This window comes from Rhea pennata, chromosome 10, assembly GCF_028389875.1.
Source record: "Rhea pennata isolate bPtePen1 chromosome 10, bPtePen1.pri, whole genome shotgun sequence".
Lineage (NCBI taxonomy): Eukaryota > Metazoa > Chordata > Aves > Rheiformes > Rheidae > Rhea > Rhea pennata.
This window is the reverse complement of record NC_084672.1, coordinates 19,870,624-19,892,278: the sequence shown is the minus strand read 5'-3', so window position 1 is coordinate 19,892,278 and position 21,655 is coordinate 19,870,624. Positions and strand designations below refer to the sequence as shown.

Below are 21,655 nucleotides of genomic sequence, written 5' to 3'. Positions count from 1 at the left end.
TCCCTGCTGTTTTCCTTTGAGCTGCTTTATCACCTAGTTCACTTTCTGGATATGTTCCTTCTTTTTTTCTGAATAGCCTGCTGAAACGATAGCATCCTTCTTGCCAGTCTATTTTACACTGTGCGCAATACTTTGTACAATAAATAAACAACAAAATAAGACAGCAGTCCACGTCAGGTGGGAAAAAGTCTGGTAGGCTCCTTGCTGGCTACGGAACAGAACTATTTTTGGAAGTTGTCTAGTCACAGATCTCGTAATTCAAATAAAGATATCTACCTGCATAGAAACAAGCAGCCAACAGGGAAAAGTTGGGTTAAAGGTTCTCTCATGAACTTGGCACATCACCATTTTGATAAATCTATCACCACATCAAAATTAACAAATACTAGCAGGTACGAGATGCAAATACACGGCAGATTTTCATTAGCCCAGCCTCTTAAGCTCATTTTCCACAGAAGTCCATGAGGGTTCTGCCACTAACTCCACTGAAAACAGATTTGGTCAACAATGACCGACGCGGGAAGCTCAGGCATCCCCCTGGGGATGGTTGCTTTCTGGGCTCCTATCGACATGGGGATGCAATCAAGTACTGGGGATGGGCTCTTGGCATATGGCCCTCAAAGGGCCTCTGTAAGCTGCTGAATATCCACATCCGTCCAAATCCCAACATTTTGCAGCATTTTTACAAACTACCCTAACAGAAAAGACTGGAAGCCAGTGTGTTGATACTGTATCCCAGTGAGACACACCGTACATGTGCTTATTTAATACAATACAGATGGAAAATGAATGTGATAAGAAACAAATCACAGAAGAGCAAAATTTAAAAAATGTCCTAAAATGTGCATTTTATTCCATATCATTATACAATGTTTACATACAGGCATAATTTTAAAATTGCTCAAAAGAAAGTGTGAAATATAAAGTGATGCGATTATCGATTTATAAATTCCTCCCCCTCCCCTGAACTCCACACAAATAAAATACATTTTAAAACAATTTCTACCAAATTGATGTTTTCTCCTGAATTTATTGAATCTTTCATTTCAACATGAAAAATACAATTGAACGAATACTTGAGGTGAAATGCTGACCTACACTTCTGTAATGAGTTGCAAGTACACAATTTAAAGCCTCCAGAAGCCTTCTGTTTTCTGTTGCTTATATATCCTTCGTTTTACTAAATTGGAAGGCACAGAAAGTCCAAATTCTCACAGATCAATAAAAAGCCAATAAAATAAATTACTGTGCTGGTCAAACTCCTGACTTGTCTGATATCAAACAAAAGACTTCAGTAGAACCTTTTGTTTACAATAGCACCATTTCCACCTTATCTTTCTTGAATATGAAATCAATCTTCTCGTTAAAAATTGTAGTTGGCACTTGAGGTGGGACACTTTCTGCCACAGCCAGGATTTTTCAGATCTAAGCATACTGAATTGCTGAACTCTCTACAAAGTGTAGGTAACATTTTGTTGGGAAATGGCACATTTAAACCATAGTATTGTAGCTTAACCCGCATACGGCTTGCCCATTTTGGTGTTTCCCTGACCCCTGCCTGATAATTTAGCAGATGTTCTCGTGACTGTGGTGAAACTAAAATAAAGACAAGTTTATGGGGTTTCACGGCAAGCAGGTGTAAAAAAAAAAATAATAATAATAAAACAAATAATGTGGTTGCTGCTAAGAAGATTTTCACATGTTGTTTAACTCCAGTAAAGTTTGATCCAGCATCTGATGCATACTAAGGTTTTCTTCTTTGGCATGCGCCACTTTCTCTGTTGTGGAATTAGAAAATTAAAACATGAATAGCAGTTCTTTGGAGGCCCCGCTTCTCAGAACATGAAGGCATGCAATCATCATTTCGAGTGGAGGGTTTAGAAGGTAGGAAATGTGCATGCTCATAAATGCTAATATCCTCAGACAGCACAACCAGGGAGAACTTCAAATTAATAAAACAAACTGCAAGGAATGAAAGCTTAAACTGTTTACAGCTGCATTAAAAAAAAAAAAGGAAAGAAAAGAAAATGCACTGCCAACAGGGACGATATTCTTGTTGGTTCCAGGAGCTTTTTGCTATGGGAATGTGGGATGGTGAGTGAATTTTTATTTATGTGTTTTTTAAAGTAGAGCGGTAAGGAAGAACAGAATACAAATTCTTTGCAGTTCCACACTTTAAGCTTCATGTAATTTGGAACTTGCAGAGAACTAACAAAAAACTTAAAGCCACTTCCTTCATTCAAGTGACTTTTGAGAATATTAACTTATTTCTGCTATAAAAACCAAAAAATTTAGTAGCTTTATGTTGCATGCACATTTTTATAGGATTGTCATTTAACACACTTACATGACACAATAAATGAGCACAATATTCTAGAGCTGCATCTTACCAGAATCCCATAAATAACTTCATACTAATGCAAGCATACCTTTAAACTGACCAGGTATTTTCAAATGGAGCTCCCATTTCTATTTTTAGTCAAATACAAGCCCATTTTGTAGTAACGCAAAACGAATGCATTACAGTCTCCAGATACAGAACAGCCATAAATATCCTTCACATGGGTTTTCAAATTTGAATCCTCGCTTCCATCCACTTCCCAGTAAAAATCTCAGGATCAATTTATGGCATCAGCTAAACCAACAGTCTCTCTACAAGGAAGGCTGTTGCTTTTTGGATACTGTTAGCTAAATGCTGTAATTAGTACTAAAGTGGATAGGATCTTACAGCTCCTCCAAAGCAGTTGTACATACAGATAATCAAAGGCCTCATCAGAAGGAGCACTTCCATTTTAATTTTTCCAACAAAATGAGAATTTCATACATTAATTTGTCAGAGAATTAACATCCTGAACATCAATTCCTAGGTTTCTTGCTACTTTCTACATTTAGTGATTAATTCTGGAGGAACTTTTGGAAGAAGCAGTTTTTAAACGAGTTATCAATATATTCGCACTAAAGTTTAATCCTCATTCAATGCCAGCTTTAGTTCATTAGTTAGGCGACTGTTTTGCTCAAGTTGCTGGTAGAGTTGGTCTGTACAGGCAGCAAGCAGGTTAGAAGGAAAGAGAGGCAGAATGAAGAGAGATTAGACAAAGAAAACAGGTAAGTAAGAGTTAATAAAGAAACTGGTCACACCACAGACAGTTCAGTAACTAGTAACAGAGAAACATTTTACCTTTGTCTCTAGAGCTTTAGCAATTAAATAGCTACTCCAAGGAACAGCTGTTATAACCTAAAGAGGACCTGCTAAGACTCCTGTTGTGGAGAACAGCTGTGAGACAGGCGAAGAGGAATAAAAATGGAAGAACTGCAGCTATATTCCTAGAAGGACTCAGTCCTGCTTAAAACTTCATGATTAATGCATAGAAAACTTGTTCTATGAGTGATGTTTTTCTTTGTAAAATATTTAAGATGTCTTGGAAGCTCATAACTCAGCTGGTGGAAAGCAACTGTACCATGACCAGGCTAATACAGGAGAGAGCAGAGAGCCAAGTACTACTCAGTTTAATTCAACCTACACTCCCCAATCCCTTCCAGCAAGCCTCTCCTCGGTTCCTGTCACTGAAGCAAGCAGGAACTGGACTGATCCTTAAGTGCCCAACTCCCTAACTTCTTTACTGTGGAACCCAACAGCTGAAATGGTATTTTTATTATTTGTCTTTAAACCAGGAAAGCATACCTGTGTTCCTAATACAAAGAGGCTTTAAACTGTCCACTGGTACTTCAAAAAACAAAAACAAAACAAAACCCCCCACACAACACCACAAAAACCACACTGAAGGTAAATGAAATGGTAGTGTGAAAATCTGTGTTGCCCAAATGCAGCAAACTGACAAGACAGATCACCATCAAGATCAAACACCTACAGCTGTGTCATGACAGTAAATGTAAGAGCTGTTCTGCAGAGGGGAACGAAAGGTCTCCAATGGTTTCTGACTGTTTTGCTTTTTCAAACTGTGTATATTCTTCTGATAGTCTAGATGTAAACTGGCCTCCCACTCTCAGGTTATCCCCCTGTAGGGAATCTTTTCCACAGCCTTCCTAACAGCTGCCACAGCAATCCTCTTCCTCCGCAGGGTCAGGCTGCAGCATCCCACAGCAACTCCTCCCCAGAGCCAGCCTCTGACAGCCACTTCAGGGAAGTCAGAGCAAGTCACAGACTCCAGTCTCGGACCATTAATGAGGCTTTTGCTTTTCTTACTGGAACAATGTTACATTCTAAGACACAGGTGGAAAAAACATCTGAACTTCACAGTTACTAAAACTTGACTTGTTTGGCAGAATGTACGAGTAGTTACTCAAGCATGACAATATAACAATTTGAACTCAGAACTGGATGCTTACCTGCATCACAGAAAACTACTATTTGAGGCAAAGATTCCCAGTCTTTCTTAACATCCAAAGTGAGACTATGAACCCTTGGTCAGCATGAAAAATGCTTATTAAGCGAGTGCATACCCCGGCTGGATCACAGGCAGCCCGTCTGGGCTCTGATTTGCCTGGACCACGGAGGCAGGACTCTGAGGGGAGCCACCACGGGCACGCCGGGCACACGAGCCCTGGCACGCACCCCGCGCCCCTCGGCCCCGGCCCGGGAAAGTGGGCCTCGGGGCCGGGCCGGCCCCCTCCGCTGCGCTCCCGGCAGCGGGACTCGCACGCGCGGCCAGCGCTCGTGGGAAGCGGGGCGCAATGTGCAGGTCAGGTCCAAAGTGACAGCGCCGGACGCACTGCACAGAGAGACCCAAACAGCTCCGCGGAGCCAACGTGTGCGGCAGGGCTGCCGCAAGCTCTGCACAGAGCTACTGGTGTATCTGCACTACGCGGGCCATTTCCAATACGCTTTCCGGCAATTTACCACCCTGCAGTGCAGAGGTGTGATTAGGTATGTTTAAAGGAAAGATTTAAACATTGATATTCAGAGTTACTGCGAAGACTCCCCCCTCCCCCATTATTTTAATTACTACTACATCCTACATTGGATTTTAACTTCTTAAACACATTATTACAGGGAGTCGAGGGGGAAAAAAAGAAAAAACAACACTATTGATGCAATAAAACAAAACTCAATACATTCAAGGGTTGGAGTTGCTGTAGCGTAAGTTACCCAGGTCAGATGACAATTGACCGTGCTCCCCGAGACCCCTGCAACTGTATTAGCCTCAGTCATCTCACAAATGCTGAAACACACTGGGTTAACCTCCACGCTAAACATTTTACTTTGCAGTTACAATATACTGAGTATAAAAAACACACTTACTACCTCTTGATTCAGGAGTGGTAAGTTATTGAACTGTAATAACAGGCCTACTTGTGACTGTTGATATATATCCAATACTTGTGCTTCCTCCCACACCCAGTAGCGTTAGGAAGAAACAAATGTCATAGGATAACTTCATCTCATTCCAGCTTTTTATCTGAGCAAAGAAAGGCAACAGAGGAAGAGACGGACCCATTCTCAAGCCTTATTTGGAGAACAGAGTTAAGGGAGGGAAATGCAGTCTAGATTACATTACAAAATTATGCCGTTGAGCAATTCTGAAGTTGAGTGAGAAAGCCACAGTTACGTTATTCTACATGCTAAATTATACTAAATTAAAACTCAGCTGCAGTGTGATGAAAGTTTATCAGCTTTGGAACTTAGCAACAAATACAGTCAGAGGTATATTAAGTCAATTTAATTGAAACTTTTTAAATATAAATTGGAAAATATCTTCTATTGCAAAGGAAGTTACAATAATTGCAATCATTCTAGTTGCACATAACAGCACAGAAGAGCAAGAGGTGTCAGTATCTAATGCTTCATAGTTAATTAGGCACTGCCACATCAACTGAAAACCACTGTCTAGGCTTTCAAACCTGAAATCATTATGTTTCAGTTGCAGCACAATTATTTCAGTATTAATGTAGTAACAAGTTTCTTATTCCAGATTTGAAACATTTCTCAGAAATCTGCAACTCACACTCACAAGTCTGAGCTAAGCACAAAACTGAAAAGCTATTGAAATCTCCCTGCTGAACTTTCAAGAGAAATTATAACATTAAAAAAGGTAACATGCAGCACCCTTCCTGAGAAATCAACATGTGACACAGAGGAAAACTTTTCTGCAAGACAGTTAAGTGATTACTTGGGGCGGGGAGGGGGGATAGGGAGGGAAAGAGTTGAACTTTTGGCATTACCTCTTAACTTCTCTAGCAAAGGGACTTAACAGACATTTATATAAAAGGAGGAAGTCTTCAGTGTCACACTAGGAGGACAATTTGAACTATAAAATGAAAAATCTAAAGTCAAGGGCTTAACTGCTATCTCAGCCATGCTCCCACGACCAAGTGACCCCAAGGGAGTAGCGTCCTTGCAGATTTTAGCCCAACAATAACAATCTTAAAAAAAAATCCCATTTAATCTATGCGTCATTATCTGCATCGTAACTTGAGAAAGATCAAGATCATGACAGGTCAAGTATTAGTCTCAAAATACCAGGAATAGTATTCTCATCCCATATGCTGATATTGTTGGCTTTGCGCTGTCAACATTCAAGCAGAAGTGTTTGTGGAAAAAATGAAAACAGCAACAAAAGTTAAATCTCTAGTGGCGAAAAAAGCAATTTCTTTATTAATAACTGAAATACTATTTAAATAAATAAAAGGCATGGGAATAGCAGAAGGGATACAGCTGGGGTGTTTATTTTACATTGAGAGATGTGGAGTTTCTGTACAATAGAACACAATAGAGCATGTTTGGAGACAGGTGCTAGAGAGAGTCAACTAAGGTAGCAGACAGGACAATGAACCCATGAAACATCCAAGAGCTTGGAAAGATGTTTTATCCAACCTGATGAAGATGTCTTTGCAGAAGTGAAGCAAAGAAAATTATCTGCATGAAAAGAAAAAGTGAGATAAGGTAGGAAATAAAAAGGTGCAGTAAAGATTTCCAAAAAGGTAGCAACAGTGCAGCAGAGCCCAGCATGCCGAGATGACTGCTAGTGAAATACCACACCATGCTGGGATTGCAAGGCTACAGCAAGTCCTCGTGTACCAGCACAGGAGTATATTTTAAAGTCTGTTTTCCATTTGGAAATACCTCAAATTGAAGAAACACTGTAATCTCTGTATACAGAGGAAAAAAATCTGTTCATGTGATAAGCCACTGAGCAAAAGCATATGTTGGAACATAAAGAGTATACAAAGCAGACAACATTAGACACTAAAAAGTTGGGGGAGGAGGAAGTAATGAACAAATGTAGGGATCTAAAGGTAAACAAGGAAAAAAAAAAATAAGTGCATGCCAAACATTTTCAGCTCTAACCAAAGCTTATGCCTTGCTGAAAAGGTGTTAAAGTCCCGAAAGAAAGGCTGGGGCCAAACATCACACCTCACAAGCACGAGAGAATCCCAGCTCTTCCTCCTTCCCGTGCCAACGGCACACAGTTCATGCAAACAAGAGGTAAGAGCGTCAGACAGCAGATTCAGCACAGCTGATCTCTGTTCAGAGTTCTTAGGTTCATGGAAGAAAGGCCAGGCTATATCATCACTGCACACGTCAGATTTCACGCCTGAACACTCTTCTCTTTTGCTCCTACAGAAAATGCTCTTTTTCCCCTTTATGACTAAAGCAAATAGCAGAAGTGTGTTAATACCAGCAAGTTGCTTACTACCACTGTCCACAAAAAATGCAAAGATTTGTTTTTCAAGTACTGTTCACAGAAACAACCTTCATTTCAATTCCGTTATTACAGGTTTAAATGACAGTGTTTTCAATCAATTTCTGCATGTGCAATTCAATAATAACTGAAAATTTCATAGTAGTTAAGAAAATCTAGATACACATTTTCCATTAGCATTAGTAGAAGATACAGCTAAGTCTCATGTTTTCCTTTGAAACTCTAGTAAGAACTTTGGCGGAGAAAAAATTGTGATAGTGGAAGAATGACACACACCACACACAATGTAATGAGGTAATTATCCTCTGGCAATTTAAAAAAGATGGGCCTGGGAGAAAACACTTGAACAGAGGTGAGCTGAAAGGAGCAGAGCTACAAAGAGAGCAACTGCAAGACACAAGGGTCAGACATGGAATGAAAGAGTAAACACAAGCTTCTTAGGCAGGTTACAAAATCACCATGAATATTTCCCAGCCTAGGCACAACACTCACCCACACTCTACCGTAGTATAGAAATTGTTCATGGTATTTTGTACACCTAGTCTCGCTAAAGGAATGTGTCTCCCACTAGAGAGGGAGTATCATTTCACAAAGCTGGAACCGTGCAATCAGTGAGGCAGGGAAGTAGGTGCAGGCACAAGCTGGAAAGACATTTACATGGAAGTCATATCATTGAGAGCGTGGTCCAGCTCCTCGCTGATGGCTTTGTACTTCAGTTTCTGAGCATATAGCTCATCTAGCATTCCCCCAAAGGAAGGTAGAAGTGTGCAAGGAAATGGAGCATGATCATGGGATGGAAGGTGAAGGCAGTGGCGTGAGATACCATCCAGAAGCAGCAGGAAAGGGGAAGAGAGCACATAGAAAGAAGTGTTGTGGCAGACAGAACAAAAGAAGGACCAAACAAAATACAAAATTGGGGAGTAATAATAAATTTTTAAAAAGTGAATAGTTTGTGACAAGTTATTTAACTGAACTGCCAGTGAGGTAACCTGTAATAGAGGGAAAGATGGAAGCAAACAAAGCATATAAGGGAAGCAAAACCTGTGTTTCCCTACCTTGGATTTAACCTGTTTCAGTAACCATTAGGGAGGCATGCACAAGGTGCAACAGTAGCGGGGACAGAAGATCTCAAAATGGAGCTCAAAGAAGAGGCTAACTTATCTTCCATTGCTCTTTTATAAAACCCAGTGCTTTCTGTGAGTAGTCATAAGCTTAGATATTTCAAGAGATTTTTGTTCTTTCTAAAGCGCTCAGTTTTCTTCTCTGCTTCTTCCCTAAGTGGTCGTAAGTTTTCAGCATCTGAATATTAGATTCTAAAAGTTTCATATGCTTTATACATAAGTAAGCCTGCTATACCAAGCAATCATGCTGCTTAAAATCCCACACAATGTAAAACATCTAAAAAGTAAACTCCATGTAACTTAACCTTTTAATTACAAAATACTATTATTTACTCGGGGAGGGGGGGAAGCACATTGTACTGCATTTCTGAAAGATTTATCAGAACCCTAAAGAAATCTCTCTGCTTAAGTTATCGTCTTGAATATGTATACAGTCTATTAGATTTGCTGAAACTGTTCTCTGCCACAAAATGCTTGCCCTGACCTGCACTTTTAGCAGTCATAAATTAGTTTGTTACATGCCTAATTAAAAGAAACCTAACACAGCTCTTCAACTTTAAAAGCAAATTAAAAAAAAATGTTGCTAATAATATTTATCATCTAATTGTTTACATTGTATGTGCATATACTTCAAAGTAGAAGAGTTTAAAGTAAAAATGAAAGACGTCTTTAGAAGAGAAAAAATGGAACAGGCAAGAGCAAAACACTGTTCACCCAAAACATTTAAGTTATTGATACATTTCAGTTGGAAAACATTTAACAAACATTTTGCATATTTTACTCTTCAAGTAGATCCATTTATATAAGCAAAACAAGTTTGATAATAGAACCGGGTACTGAGTAAAAACAATAGAAAATGAGATCTATATTTCTGTAGCAAGCATGAAAAATAAAGAACCATACCTTCTAGGTCATCAATGCTCTTCTCCAGCTTGGTTACTGATCTCTCAGCAAATTCAGCACGGGTCTCAGCCTGAAGTCAAGACAAATACAAATCATTTTAGGAAACACACATAGAACTTACAAATAGAGAAGCAACAATTCAAATGAGTAGTAGTGGTGCAATGATAGCTGATGGATTTGAAATAATTAGAACAGTATGGAAACACTCACTTTTAGAAGAGACAGCAAATGCTAAACTCACTGTCTCAGAAGTGAGGCATCATCTTTAAAGACTCATAGTAGTGTTTATACATAAAGAAACAAAATAGTGTTAGAAGGTGTGCTGTACAGAAAGGTTCTAATTTTACCTCCTTCAGTTTGTCAGTCAATACTTTGATCTCTTCTTCATATTTGTCTTCTTTCTGCGAGTACTGTAATTAGAAAGAGGATCACTAGTATTAGACCAAACTCTTTACACATACAGAAACCACATTCATAACCGTCTTCCAATAGATGAGCTGTATAGAAGAAACATGGGTGTAACTAAGTTCCACTTACCAGACTGTAGTCATGTGAATTTTATTACAAGAGTTTTATACCTGGGCTATGCAGTGGGAACTCTGAGTACAAGTTAATCCTACAGTTTTAAAGAGGAGGGGCATTTTGAAAAAATACGTTGGCACACCAAATGCCATTTTAAAGCATGTTATATAAATATACATAAATGCTGTTTGATGTTTAACAGTAGCTGTGTTCAAATAATACTGATCTATTTGGAATCCAAAAGAATCCCAGGTTCTCATAACAGCCAAATATGAACTGAGTAGTAAGTGTCCAAATACTTCCATTAACAAATGGCCTTGCTGAAATGCTGCATACAAAAGTTATCAGCATATAGAAACACAGGCCAGTCCAGGTGACAACTTGTCAAGGAACACATTCTCACATAAGTCTCTAGCCTACCTTCTCAGCCTGAGCCTCCAGCGACTTCAGGTTGTTGGTCACAGTTTTCAACTCCTCTTCAAGCTCAGCACATTTGCTGTTATTTCAGAAGGAAGGCAGGAAAGGGGCGGGTGGAAGATTCAGTCAAGCAGAAGAAACAGGAGAAAATAGGGGGAAAAGATAGAGAAAAATGAAAACAATTATAGAGCAAAAGGATGGCCTCAAAAGCAGCTGAATCCATCACAGATTGAGAGTAATTCTTTATGATGCCAATTGTGTTCCAAGTGTGCATTAAGAATACCAGACAGAAATTATCTACAGCCCTTGGCTTACACAGAAATATTTATACAGCCTTTAACTGTGAGCAGTTCAGCTTCTTTTTGGCTGCACAAGAGATCGGTTGTAAAGGTAAAAATGAACAAACAACAACAAAAAAAAGAGACCAAAGAAAACCACCAAAGCAAGATGCAAAGAGAGTAAAGAGCATAGTGAGGACTGATTTGTTACTACCGAGTGAGCTAACTGGCTATGAAAGCTGAAAGACTTGGGTTGCAGTTAAACCTAAGAACTGTTTATTAGTATCAGTACCTTATCCTCTGCAGCCATTAATGCTTTCAAGGTTTGATCCATTATTCTTAACTGTTCTTCCAGCTGTCGGACTTGGCTGTTAGTGAACACATGAAATGCACAAAAGCCATTCACAAAATCAGTGTGCAGGTACAGCATGCAGTGACAAACACACGCGCACACACATACAAACACATTTACTTCGGTGCTGACCATTTATTTCACCTGTTACAGTAAATGAGCAGAACATAGCTTTGAGCTGAACACACAGTGGACTGCCAATGTTTCATGCTGTTACAGTTACTGTCTTGCAGCACCTCACACACATCTCAGGGGCGGTTCCACCATTTACCTTTCTGAAAGCTCAGCACGTTCCTCAGCCCGCTCCAGGTCACTCTCAATGATCACAAGCTTACGAGCCACCTATGGGAAAAGGCAAATGACAATCACAGGCATCACACTGCTGCAGCCAGTATCATCTGTGGCTGGAATCTATGAGGCAAACAGTTGGGCGTCTTCCCATTTTTAGCTAAAGAGATGACATGCAAGTTTTATTACGCGACATCTTCATTATTTATTTGGGTCTCAGTTACCTGACATTTTCCTAATTCCCTAAAAGGCAGGTTAAAATAGTCTTTCTTTCTGAGAGACTCCTTAAGAGACCAGGGAGCACCCTCAACCATTTTGGTGCAAAGGACTGAGCACAAATCTCCAGCCACCTACTTGGCCCTGAAGGTATCCAGGTACCCAGTGTTTTTCTGCAGCTGCACACAGCAGTGTTTATGATCTTCTGAACTTATACAGCAAAGGAAAGAAAGAACTAGAAGCAGAGCCTGAAGGGCCTTAGAAACAGATTATCTGTGTTCAAAAACTGACCTCTTCATACTTGCGGTCAGCCTCTTCAGCAATGTGCTTAGCTTCTTTAAGCTGGATCTCTTGGATTTCCATTTTCTCTTCATCCTTCTGGGCTCTATTTTCAATGACCTTCATTCCTCTGAAAGACAAGGAAAACAGGAAATTCAAGGTTCAGGGCTTGCCAGTTTATCTTCAGCTCTGCTACCACTGGAATATGTCTTTCAGAAAGGTACACTAAGATGAATGAAGCACATCAGATATTTGATGCTACAGAGCAAGAGTCTAGTCATGCATACCTGCACATCAGAATTTTAAAGGAGAGATACATGACTTAGGAGGAAATAAGAGTCATTTGTTTAGCTCTTTCCCTCTACCCAGAAACTTGAAACCAGCTGACAAGCCTTTTTCATTTTAAATTCAGGGAAATCAGTTCTTATACTAAAGTAAATCAAAAACATCTTGCTTCTAAAGATCTAGCAAAATGACTTAAGACATCTGTGCTTCTTCACTCAACATGAGATAGCATGTTTCAGTTCCTGCAGGACTGACAGATACTATCTTTATGGGACAGAAAAATTCCCATGAGATTTGTCATGTCAGAGTCCTTGAGCAATGAGGTGCTTTGTGCTCTGCACCAGCAAAATTTAACCCCTTTGCAATAGGAAATACTTTGTGTTCTCCCTTCCGTGCACATTTACCTGAAAATCTTTCTCAGGAGACACAGAGCATCCTGTGAAATAGTAGTGTGCTTTCTAGTTTCAACAAGCTGCAGTGTTAGTGAGGTAAGAAGAGATGCATTTTATTTGGAATTCTTTCCCAAAGAAAGATTCTATCACAGATAATAAATTATTATCTGTAAAAGTAAAATGTGAGATCTTCCAAAGTCAGAAAATCTTGAGCTCCTAACTCGCGTTAACTACTTCTGAAAATCCCAACCTAAACAAGACTCAGTCATCACCATCTCTCTCTCTTTCTCTCTTTGTTCACCTCCATGCACAAATCTGATCAACAAGAGAATCAAAGCCTCTTTCAACCCTTTGCTGTTCTCTAGGTAGGAGAACATATATGTATTTTCTACACATAAAGAAATCAAGAATCACCCTACAGCACAGGAATACATATCACCCATATAGAACTCGTCATCCAAATAGAAGAGTATGGGCTAGGTCAAGCAGTTTTCTCAGGAAATGACACAGTGCATCAAAACATCAGCCCTGTCTCAGGTAAGCTTGATCTTTACAATTAAGACATGAACAAGAACTCAAGCCTACACATTTAGGGCATCCCTACAGACAAGTTGTGACTGAACTTCATGTAGGCAAAGGCAGAGTAGATGACACGTGTTCAGAGGCAACAGGAGTGGTTTGATTTACTTCCCTAACCCACACCCTGGCAATTGCCACCTTCGTCATAAGGGTAATGAGCCCTTCAAGAGCAGCCCTGCCCACCTTTCACTCTCATCTGCAGCCTTCTCAGCCTCCTCCAGCTTCTGCAGGGCAGTGGCCAAGCGCTCCTGAGCCCGATCCAACTCTTCCTCAACCAGCTGGATGCGTCTGTTCAGAGAAGCTACCTCGCTCTCAGCCTGAGCACAGGAAGAACAGAAATTAATACCTAGTAACACATACGTCACCTTTTGTAAAAGATCAACCAATATACCTGCTAGTGTCATTTAAAAGCACTTCAATAATTTCTCACTTCATCCACTAACTGGCATATATACAGAGACATACATGCCCTCACCGAATTGTGAAGTTACTGCTTAGTGTGGAAAATGTGATTAGCGCGTCCTTTACATAAAGTACTTTAAAGGCTGCACATTTCGTACCAGAAACAACAGTACTAGAGGAATTATGCATCATTCTCTGAATATTTTCTGTTACTGTATTTGCAGATTTGAATCAATTATACCTTTTTTAAAAAGCAAACCAATACAAACAATACCAGGTTGCGCAATTCTTCTATGTTATCCTGAATAATCTACTGCGGGAGTACATTTAAAAAAATAAATCCTTTAACTCTGACCATAGACCATAGTTTGATAAGAAATTCTGTACCAGTATGTCCTTGGTTTCAGTAAGAAAGTTTAAGGTAAACAGGTAAAAATACAGCATCTAGATCACCATTTGCAATGAAAGTGAGCTCACCGAGAGAGTATATTAGAATATTTAAGAAATATCTGAGCCACTGGATACCCAAAAAGCTTTGTGTATAGGTGAGATACAGCGCAGGCAAAAGCAGCATCAGGGGAGGCTGCATCATGGAAGGGCCCTGGAACAGGCAACAGTCACCTAAAGTATTAGTTGTTTTGATAACGCCATCTTCAAAGTTCCCCAGATTTCCCTCTCTTGCATTACCCATTTGCTTTATCTTCCATACAACACTCACAACTAGTCTCTCTTATCCTTACAAGCTTTTACTTCTGACATTCTCAAACCTACACTTGCTTAAGTTGCTGAGTAAGTTCTGTAACTGCCTTCTCGTAGAAACCCCTCTAATAAAACTTCCTTATTTCTTTCAAAAGGACATCAAGAGCAAGAGATAGAGCAAAAAGATTATTCTAAAAAGTAAATTCCTTCCAAGAATAAAAGTTACTCTGAATTTGTATTGAAAAACATCTTGCCAGGTATGCAGATATACAAATTCAGTAATCCTTATAATATCTACTTGGTGAAAAAAGGAAATCTCTTTCATACCAAAAGTAACAGCTGGGTATTTTTTCTTTCATTAAAAAGTTAAGGAACTGTTATTAGTTGTTCATACTAGCTAGAAGCACTTGGATACACTTGGCCAAGGTTTGAGTTTTGTTGTGCAAAACATCAGTGAGGATAACCCATGTACCAGAGAAGTAAAGCAACCTTTGATAAAACAGTAACACTGACACTAGAATGACTAGAAATTACATATAAACAATGGAGTTGCAAAAATCTTTGAGCATTACCGAGTATTGGCAGTAAACATGTGGGACCAGGACTAGAAGAGACCCATACAGATCCATATTGACTCGAATATGGAGACTTTATCTGTGTAGTAACGCAGTAAAACTCCAAACGAGTATTTTTAGTTTTCTAGCTTTAAAGAGTAAGAATTTAAACATTCTGAGTCGAGAAACAACGCAGCTTTGGGGAGGAGAAAGATGCTTTCACAAACATTACCCTTAGGAAATTAGTAATGTTACAAGTTAATTATTGTCACGTAACGACTTCTCATCACGGTAAGAGCATACAATAAGCTTAGAAAACAGAGGGTGACTAAAGTTCAAGTTTTTACTTCCTGCTCTGCAAGCAGTAACTCAGTAAGGGTTTACGGACTCCCCTTATATGGCCCAAGTTATTCCTCTGCAGAGCGGACTCCTCTCCTTATATGGCGAGGAAGGAAAACCCGGGTGACACCGAGGGGCACTCCCCTGGGAGCAGGCAAACACAGCCCTGCCGCAGCACTTACACCCCGCGTATTTTTAACAGTGAGAGAGGACACAGGTAAATTACTATGGGATGTTAATTATTACTGCTGTAAGAGAGATTCTGTTTTCCAGCTAATTGCATAATTGAAGAAGGAATAAGGTATTCTGAAAATGTGATTGCTAACAGCCCCACAAAATGCCTGCACAGAGAAGAGATTTTTCTTTCTTTTCTTTTTTTCTTTCTTTCTAAGGGGGGGGGGGGGGAAGGCTGCTAGTCAGACTCTCCAAACACTAACAGGCTGGTTTAACAATCAAAACCTGTAAGCAGTGATATGCTTTGGCCACAGCTTTAGCTTTTTCATTGTTTGCGTATCTGTACCTTGCACAGAAAGAAAAACTTCTGTAGCTGGTCACGTGCTATATGTGTAAGGTGCTCCCCACTAAGGGATGGGTCAACTCACGCTGCAGATTGCTTGCTGCAGCATTCTCGAGCCGCCTCCTTCGTCCTCAACCACGCGGAAATACTGCAGCCACAGCACTCACACACGCAGATTTTTTATCACAGAAGAGGCACAGTTCTGCACACACCTGTGAGGTGCTTTCTGCATTCATTCACGTCAGTACTGGCCTTCTCCAAACAAAAAACAGAACACCACGTGGACGTCCGCAGCAGAACTGACACAAACCGCTCCGGGGAAGAGGCAGATGCTGCCCTGCGGGATGCTAAGCCTTAGGCCAGCCCCATGACGAAGCCTCATGGCCAGACTTGGCCAGCCAGCTGCAATCGCTCCCGCAGACCGATTCCTGCCACCGGCAGAGACAACAGCGAACCTTCCCGCTTTCAGTGGCACAGTAGCCAACCTTAGTAACAAGGCTTGGAAAAGGAACCCAGCTCTTTCCAAGGCACAAACCCCTACGAAGCAAATTAACGTGGCAGCGACGGGATCCATTACTGAGAACAGGGCGCGTGAGCGACCTGCAGGAAGGTGAAGCAGCTGCAGCAGCGCAGGGAGCCATGGCTCTGCTCCCCGGGCAGGCCGCCCGCGAGCCGCCGGAGGGCCCTTCCCCGCCAGCGCTCGCTCCTGGGAAGTTGCTGCCCAGTAGGCAGGACAACCCGGCACGCTGCAAGCGGGCGCAAAGATCACCACGTCTGTGCTGGAACGAACTGCGCGACCAGCGAGCCTGTTCTTCTGCATCGCTTCCACACGAGCGCCGAGGACGCTGCCGCCACCCTACAGGACGCTGCCTATTTTACAGCAGAAAAGCCAGCCTGCGGCTGCCAGCGCTTCCCAAGGGTGGCAGTGAGGCAAAAAAAACCCCAAGCCCCCAACCCATCGCCTCCTCGCCGCTTCAGCCACCCGAAATCACAGCTGCCCCGGCGACGCCTTTCCCCCTCCCCTCCGCGCTCCCGCCGTGACGCGCCCCCGGCGGAGGCTCCGCTCCGCGCCGGCCCCGGCCCCGCTACCTCCTCGCGCAGGGCCCGCTCCTGGTCCACCTCCCGCTGCAGCCGGCCCGCCCGCTCCTCGGCGGCGTCCGCCTGCTCCTGCAGGCTGCGGATCTTCCTGCGCACGGCCTCCAGCGAGCTCATCGCCGCCATCGCGCCGCGCCGCCCCCCGCCGCGCCGCGCCGACCCGGAAGTGCCGCCGGGGCGGGGCTGGGCGCGGCGGGGCGGGGCCGGCGGCGCCGCGCGCGCCGGGGCGGCGGCGGCGGCGCCAGGTGGGCGCGCTGCGGCGGCGGCGCCCCCTGGCGGCGCGGCGCGGCGCGGCGCAGCGCGGCGCCCCCCCGGCGGCGGCGGCGGTGCCGCGCTGCCGCCGGCGCGGGTCGCCCGCAGCCGCCGGGACGCGCCGGGCGGGGGCCGCTGCCCGCGGCGGCTCCCAGCGCTCCGCGCCGGCGGGGGCCCGCGGCCGGCGCGGCCTGGGAAGCTCGCTCCTTCCCAGGGGGAGCCGGGTAGCGTTTCTCTTCCCTTCATCCCCGACGGGCTATTCCCAAATAGTCCGCATACTTTTCCTTATAAGGAATATCTCCCCTGGATCTAGCTGCGGGCCCTTTGAACGGCGTCTCCCCGCCGCAGCCCTGCGCGGAGGGAGGCGCGGGGAGGCGTCTGAGCGGCCCTGCGCCCCGACCCCTCGCTCCCCTGCGTTTGCAGAGCTCTCAGCCCTCCTTCGAAGCCAGCTGTGCCATTTCACCACCGTCCTGCCGCAAAACCTGCTCCCTTGTTTGCTCATTTTTAAAGCCAACCACCAGAAACGCACGTTGTCGCTCATACAAAGGCAGTTTTCCTTTCCAAAAGTCTCTCTCCTCCACCTGCAATGCTTTGCTGGCTTTACCTGTGGCCATTCCTCTTTTCTTACAGCTCGGTGGTTAATTTTAAAAGCTGAATTACAGGACAAGGACAGTCATCCCTTGGGAAGTGCTGTGCTTTCACCTACTCCTACAGTTCAGACCCAAGATTCACTCCAAGTAACTGGGCTGCGCAGCAGCAGCAGCCACCGTGTCCTGCACCTTCGCTGCGGACAGGCTCAGCTTACGTAGCTCCCCACACGTACTGCGCCGGATGCACGTCGGGGCAGACAGGTGGGGTGAGGGCAGGGAGCGGCGCAGGCGCCGCGTTACTACCATATAAAGTACTGAGCTATATATATCCCTCGCCCAGGATCTCTGTCCCCCAAAGTGCAGACCCAGCAAATATCGTCTTCCGGACAGTGCACTCCTGTGCGGGGCTGAACATTGCTTCGACAAGTGAAAAGGTCCCAGAGATTCCCAAGGAGAAGACCCGGGGGGGGGAGGGCCCCAGTTGCGGGGCCCAGGGAGCCAGCCCCACGGCTAGAGCAGCTCCAGCCCGCGGGAACAGCGCCCTCGCACACACAGCGCGCAGCCCCTGCTCTTCGGGAGCCTCGGGGCAACAGCTGCCGCCGGCTCCCTGGCTCTGCTTCGCTGATTATCAACAGCAGCTTGTTCCAGCCTGGGCTATTTCCCCCGTCATCGGCACTGACAGGCCACCCTGCCTTTACTTTCACGTCTAGAGTAGCAAGTACACACGAAAAGCACGTGTCGAGTGAGCAGAAACCCAATCAAACGCTTCCGCTGGTGTGCAAACCTCATGCAAGGAGGCAGTGCGGGGTCTCCCGCCGCTCCGGCCAGGAGGGCCAGGACCTGCCCCGGTGCGGCTTGGGGGGCGCCACTCGGCGGCAGGCCTGGCTGCCCTGCGCGGAGGGGCGTGCGGGCCGTCCCTGCGTTGGGGGTGGCGATGGGGGTAACTTACATCTGTGGCCTTTTTTTCAGCCAGTTCCAACTTTTCCTGGGCATCTTTAAGGGACTCGGAGTATTTGTCCAGCTCATCCTCAGTGCCCTTCAGCTTCTTTTGCAGAGCCACCAGCTCGTCCTCCAACTGTGATTCGGGCGGAAAGTGGTGGAGAGGGGAGGGCAGGCAGGAAAAGGTGCGGCAGGCAGCGTGATCGTGCAAAGGGAGAGGTGCGAGTGCAGAAGAGACAGCAAAGGACAGACGGACAGAGAGAGGGAGAGAAGGAGAGACAGTTAGACGGCTGTGCTCGTGGCGCGGGCACGATACCTTGGCGGCATTCTCCTCGGCGGAGAGGAGGCTGTCCTCCGCCTTGTGCAGCTCCTCCAGCACCTGGTCCCGCGCATCCTCCGTCACGTGCAATTGCTTTTCCAATTGCACGATGTCCTCCTCTAGCTAGGTGCACAAGAGCAGACACAACGCACAGACACATGGCTCCCTGCGCTCTGGGAAAGGGTGGCGCGGCGCGGGGGGGGGCAGGTCTCCCCTTCCTCCCGGCTCCTCTCCCTCCCTCGGGACACGCGAGCGCGGCGCCCCGCGGACGGGACGGGCGGGGCGCGCAGCGGGGCGCGCAGCGGGGCGCGCAGCGGGGCGCGCAGCGGGGCGCGCAGCGGGGCGCGCAGCGGGGCGCGCAGCGGGGCGCGCAGCGGGGCAGACCTGCTTGCTGCGCTCCTCCGCCGCCTTCTTGTCGGCCTCGGCCTGCTCGGCGCGGTCCAGCGCGTTCTCCTTGTCCAGCTTCAGCATCTGCATCTTCTTCTTGATGGCGTCCATGGCGGCGGCGGGCTAGGCGGCGGCCCCGCGGCCCGCACCGGCAGCAGCACGTGCGAGAAGCGCCGGGGCAGCCCCCGTTCCCAGCCGCGGCCCCCGCGGCAGCGGCGCGGAGCGGCGCGGAGCCGAGGCGTGCGCGGCGGGCGGCCGGCGGAGTGCAAGCGGCGGGCAGGCAGCGCCTCACAGATATGCGCTTTCCCAGGGGGCTGACTGCATTCCTCAAGACATCCAATACTTTTTTGGAAAGGGCTTTCCCCCCCCTTCCCGCCCTCCCGCCTCGGCCCGCCCTGCCCTCCGCCATTGGGCCGTGGATATGACTATATACGGGCCGCGCTGGGCGCGGGCGGCCGCCCCGCTCCCGCGGGGGCCGGACGGGCCGCTGCGCCCGGGAGAGGAGCGCGGGGGGGCCGGGGGGGGGGGGGGGAAAGGGGCAAACGCGCTGCGCGGGCAGCGGGAGCGGGCGCGGCGCTGCGCTGCGCGCCCGGCGGCGCTGCGCGCCTCGGCGGCACGCGCAAAGCCACGGCAGGACGGGGGCCGCGGGCAGGAGGCAGGACGGCCCCGGGGCAGCGAGCTCCGGGCGGCAGCGGGAGGCCCCGGCGGTCCGCAGAACCGCAGGGCGAACACCGCGGGGTTCAGCGCGGACCCGCTTTGGCTGCGGCGGGGCCCTCGCAGCCTCCTCAGCGGAGCGGGCAAGACGCAGCAGGCTGCGGGGCCCGCGCAGACGGCGCAGCGCCTCTTCGTCCGCGCCCCGCACTCGCAGCGCAGAAATTCCTGCCTGCTGCTGGCGCCGGGTCCGCGGAGCCCAAGTGCCTCGGGCGCAGGAGGGAGCGGGCAGAGGCCCCCGCGCTGCCGCCCTTGCCGGGCGCCGGCCTGAGCAGCAGGCAGCGCCGCTCGCCCCGCGGGCCCCCGCTGCCGCTCCGCGGGGCCGGTGCGGCGAAGCCCCTGGCGTCGGGCCGCTGGTTATCTTTCTCCGCGCCCGAGAAAGGCCAGAATCCGAACTCGGCTGTAACTTGTGTACGGAGTCCGGAAAGGGTCCCAGCTAGGCGCTGGGATCCAGGTATTTTGCTGCTAGAAGAGATGTAATCGCATCGGCAAAGAAGCAGCTTTCGTTCTTTAGCCTAGCTAACGAAAAGCTGATTTCTCACTGCGTTCCCTTAATATCCAAACTCTTATGAGAATAGTAATAAAATCTAGTAGGTAAAATCTTTCTAGAGAGTGAAATTCTTTCTCCTCTATCCAGACAATATTCATTAATCCGTATCTATCAGGTCCTAAGAAAATACTATTCAAACCCATGAAAATACAAACAGCAGTGCACTGGCATGGACTGTTGAAAACCAGCAGACAATGGACTATTGCAAAAGCCTGCAGATCTCGCTGCAGCCAATTTTTCTGTTTGTAGTTACTGTGAAGCCAAATAGAGCAGATTAGGGCCTTTCTTAAGCAAGTATAGTAAAATATTTAAAAGACATCTGCTTATATTTTATTCGACAACCTGACTGTGTTGCAAAATGCAGCACTATGTTTTGTTCCTCAGTTAGGATAACTTGCTCCTCTGCCACAAAAAAAGAAAGTCCTTAAAAAGTTAGAGCCTCATGGCTGGGAATTCCGTGAGGTAGTGCTTTTGCCTTTGGGTAAAGCAAATGTCTTGCAAAATTAAACAAACAGCATCCTGTCTGGCTAATTTGGGAGTGGTGCTGATAGGCTCTTCAAGAATTCCTGTGCAGCACCATTTTTCTAAAGAATGACAGGGAGCCTCTGGGACACATGAGAAAGTCTGAGGTATGCGGAGAGGAAAGGAACTCAAAGTTTAGAAAAATACCGGGAGGATGCCATCACCTCCACAGAAATATAAAATCTCGAGGTTCCATTTACATAAAAACATCTAATGAATAAGCTTTGTTTATATCAAGACGACCCTGCATCCATGGGGCTGAATTTTAATGGCAATTTAAATAGTTTTTTCTGGTGGAGAGAATATGTAAAGTACAAATATGGATGAACATGCTCATCTTACCTTTCATTAACAGCTTCAACTGCATGGCAAGTTCTGTTGCAGCTGGCTAAGAAAGATAGGCTTGGCAATCAAGTAGCTTGTGTAGTCTCTCCTTCTTTAATTGATACTCGAAGAAAGACTGTTTACAAATTAATTTGTACACTG

General features: G+C 45.8%; 1 protein-coding gene across 25 annotated transcripts; it reads right to left on the bottom strand.

Annotated features, from left to right (window-relative positions):
- Positions 1-822: 822 nt before the first annotated feature.
- TPM1 (tropomyosin 1) lies at positions 823-19,639 on the bottom strand. Of its 25 annotated transcripts, none has more exons than XM_062584090.1 (10): positions 19,384-19,625; positions 18,997-19,122; positions 18,691-18,816; positions 13,477-13,610; positions 12,050-12,167; positions 11,526-11,596; positions 10,628-10,703; positions 10,033-10,095; positions 9,686-9,755; positions 823-1,778 (listed from the first exon to the last, which is right to left on the bottom strand). In XM_062584090.1, the coding sequence occupies exons 1-10, from the start codon at positions 19,495-19,497 to the stop codon at positions 1,696-1,698; spliced, it is 981 nt and encodes a 326-aa protein (XP_062440074.1). In that variant the 5' UTR covers positions 19,498-19,625; the 3' UTR covers positions 823-1,695. The 25 variants fall into 25 exon arrangements, with proteins under 25 accessions (XP_062440074.1, XP_062440067.1, XP_062440066.1 ...); XM_062584091.1 differs by lacking the exons at positions 823-1,778; positions 10,628-10,703 and adding exons at positions 6,883-8,397; positions 11,195-11,270 and having other exon boundaries at positions 19,384-19,638; XM_062584092.1 differs by lacking the exon at positions 823-1,778 and adding an exon at positions 7,836-8,397 and having other exon boundaries at positions 19,384-19,632.
- Between the last annotated feature and the right edge of the window lie 2,016 nt (positions 19,640-21,655).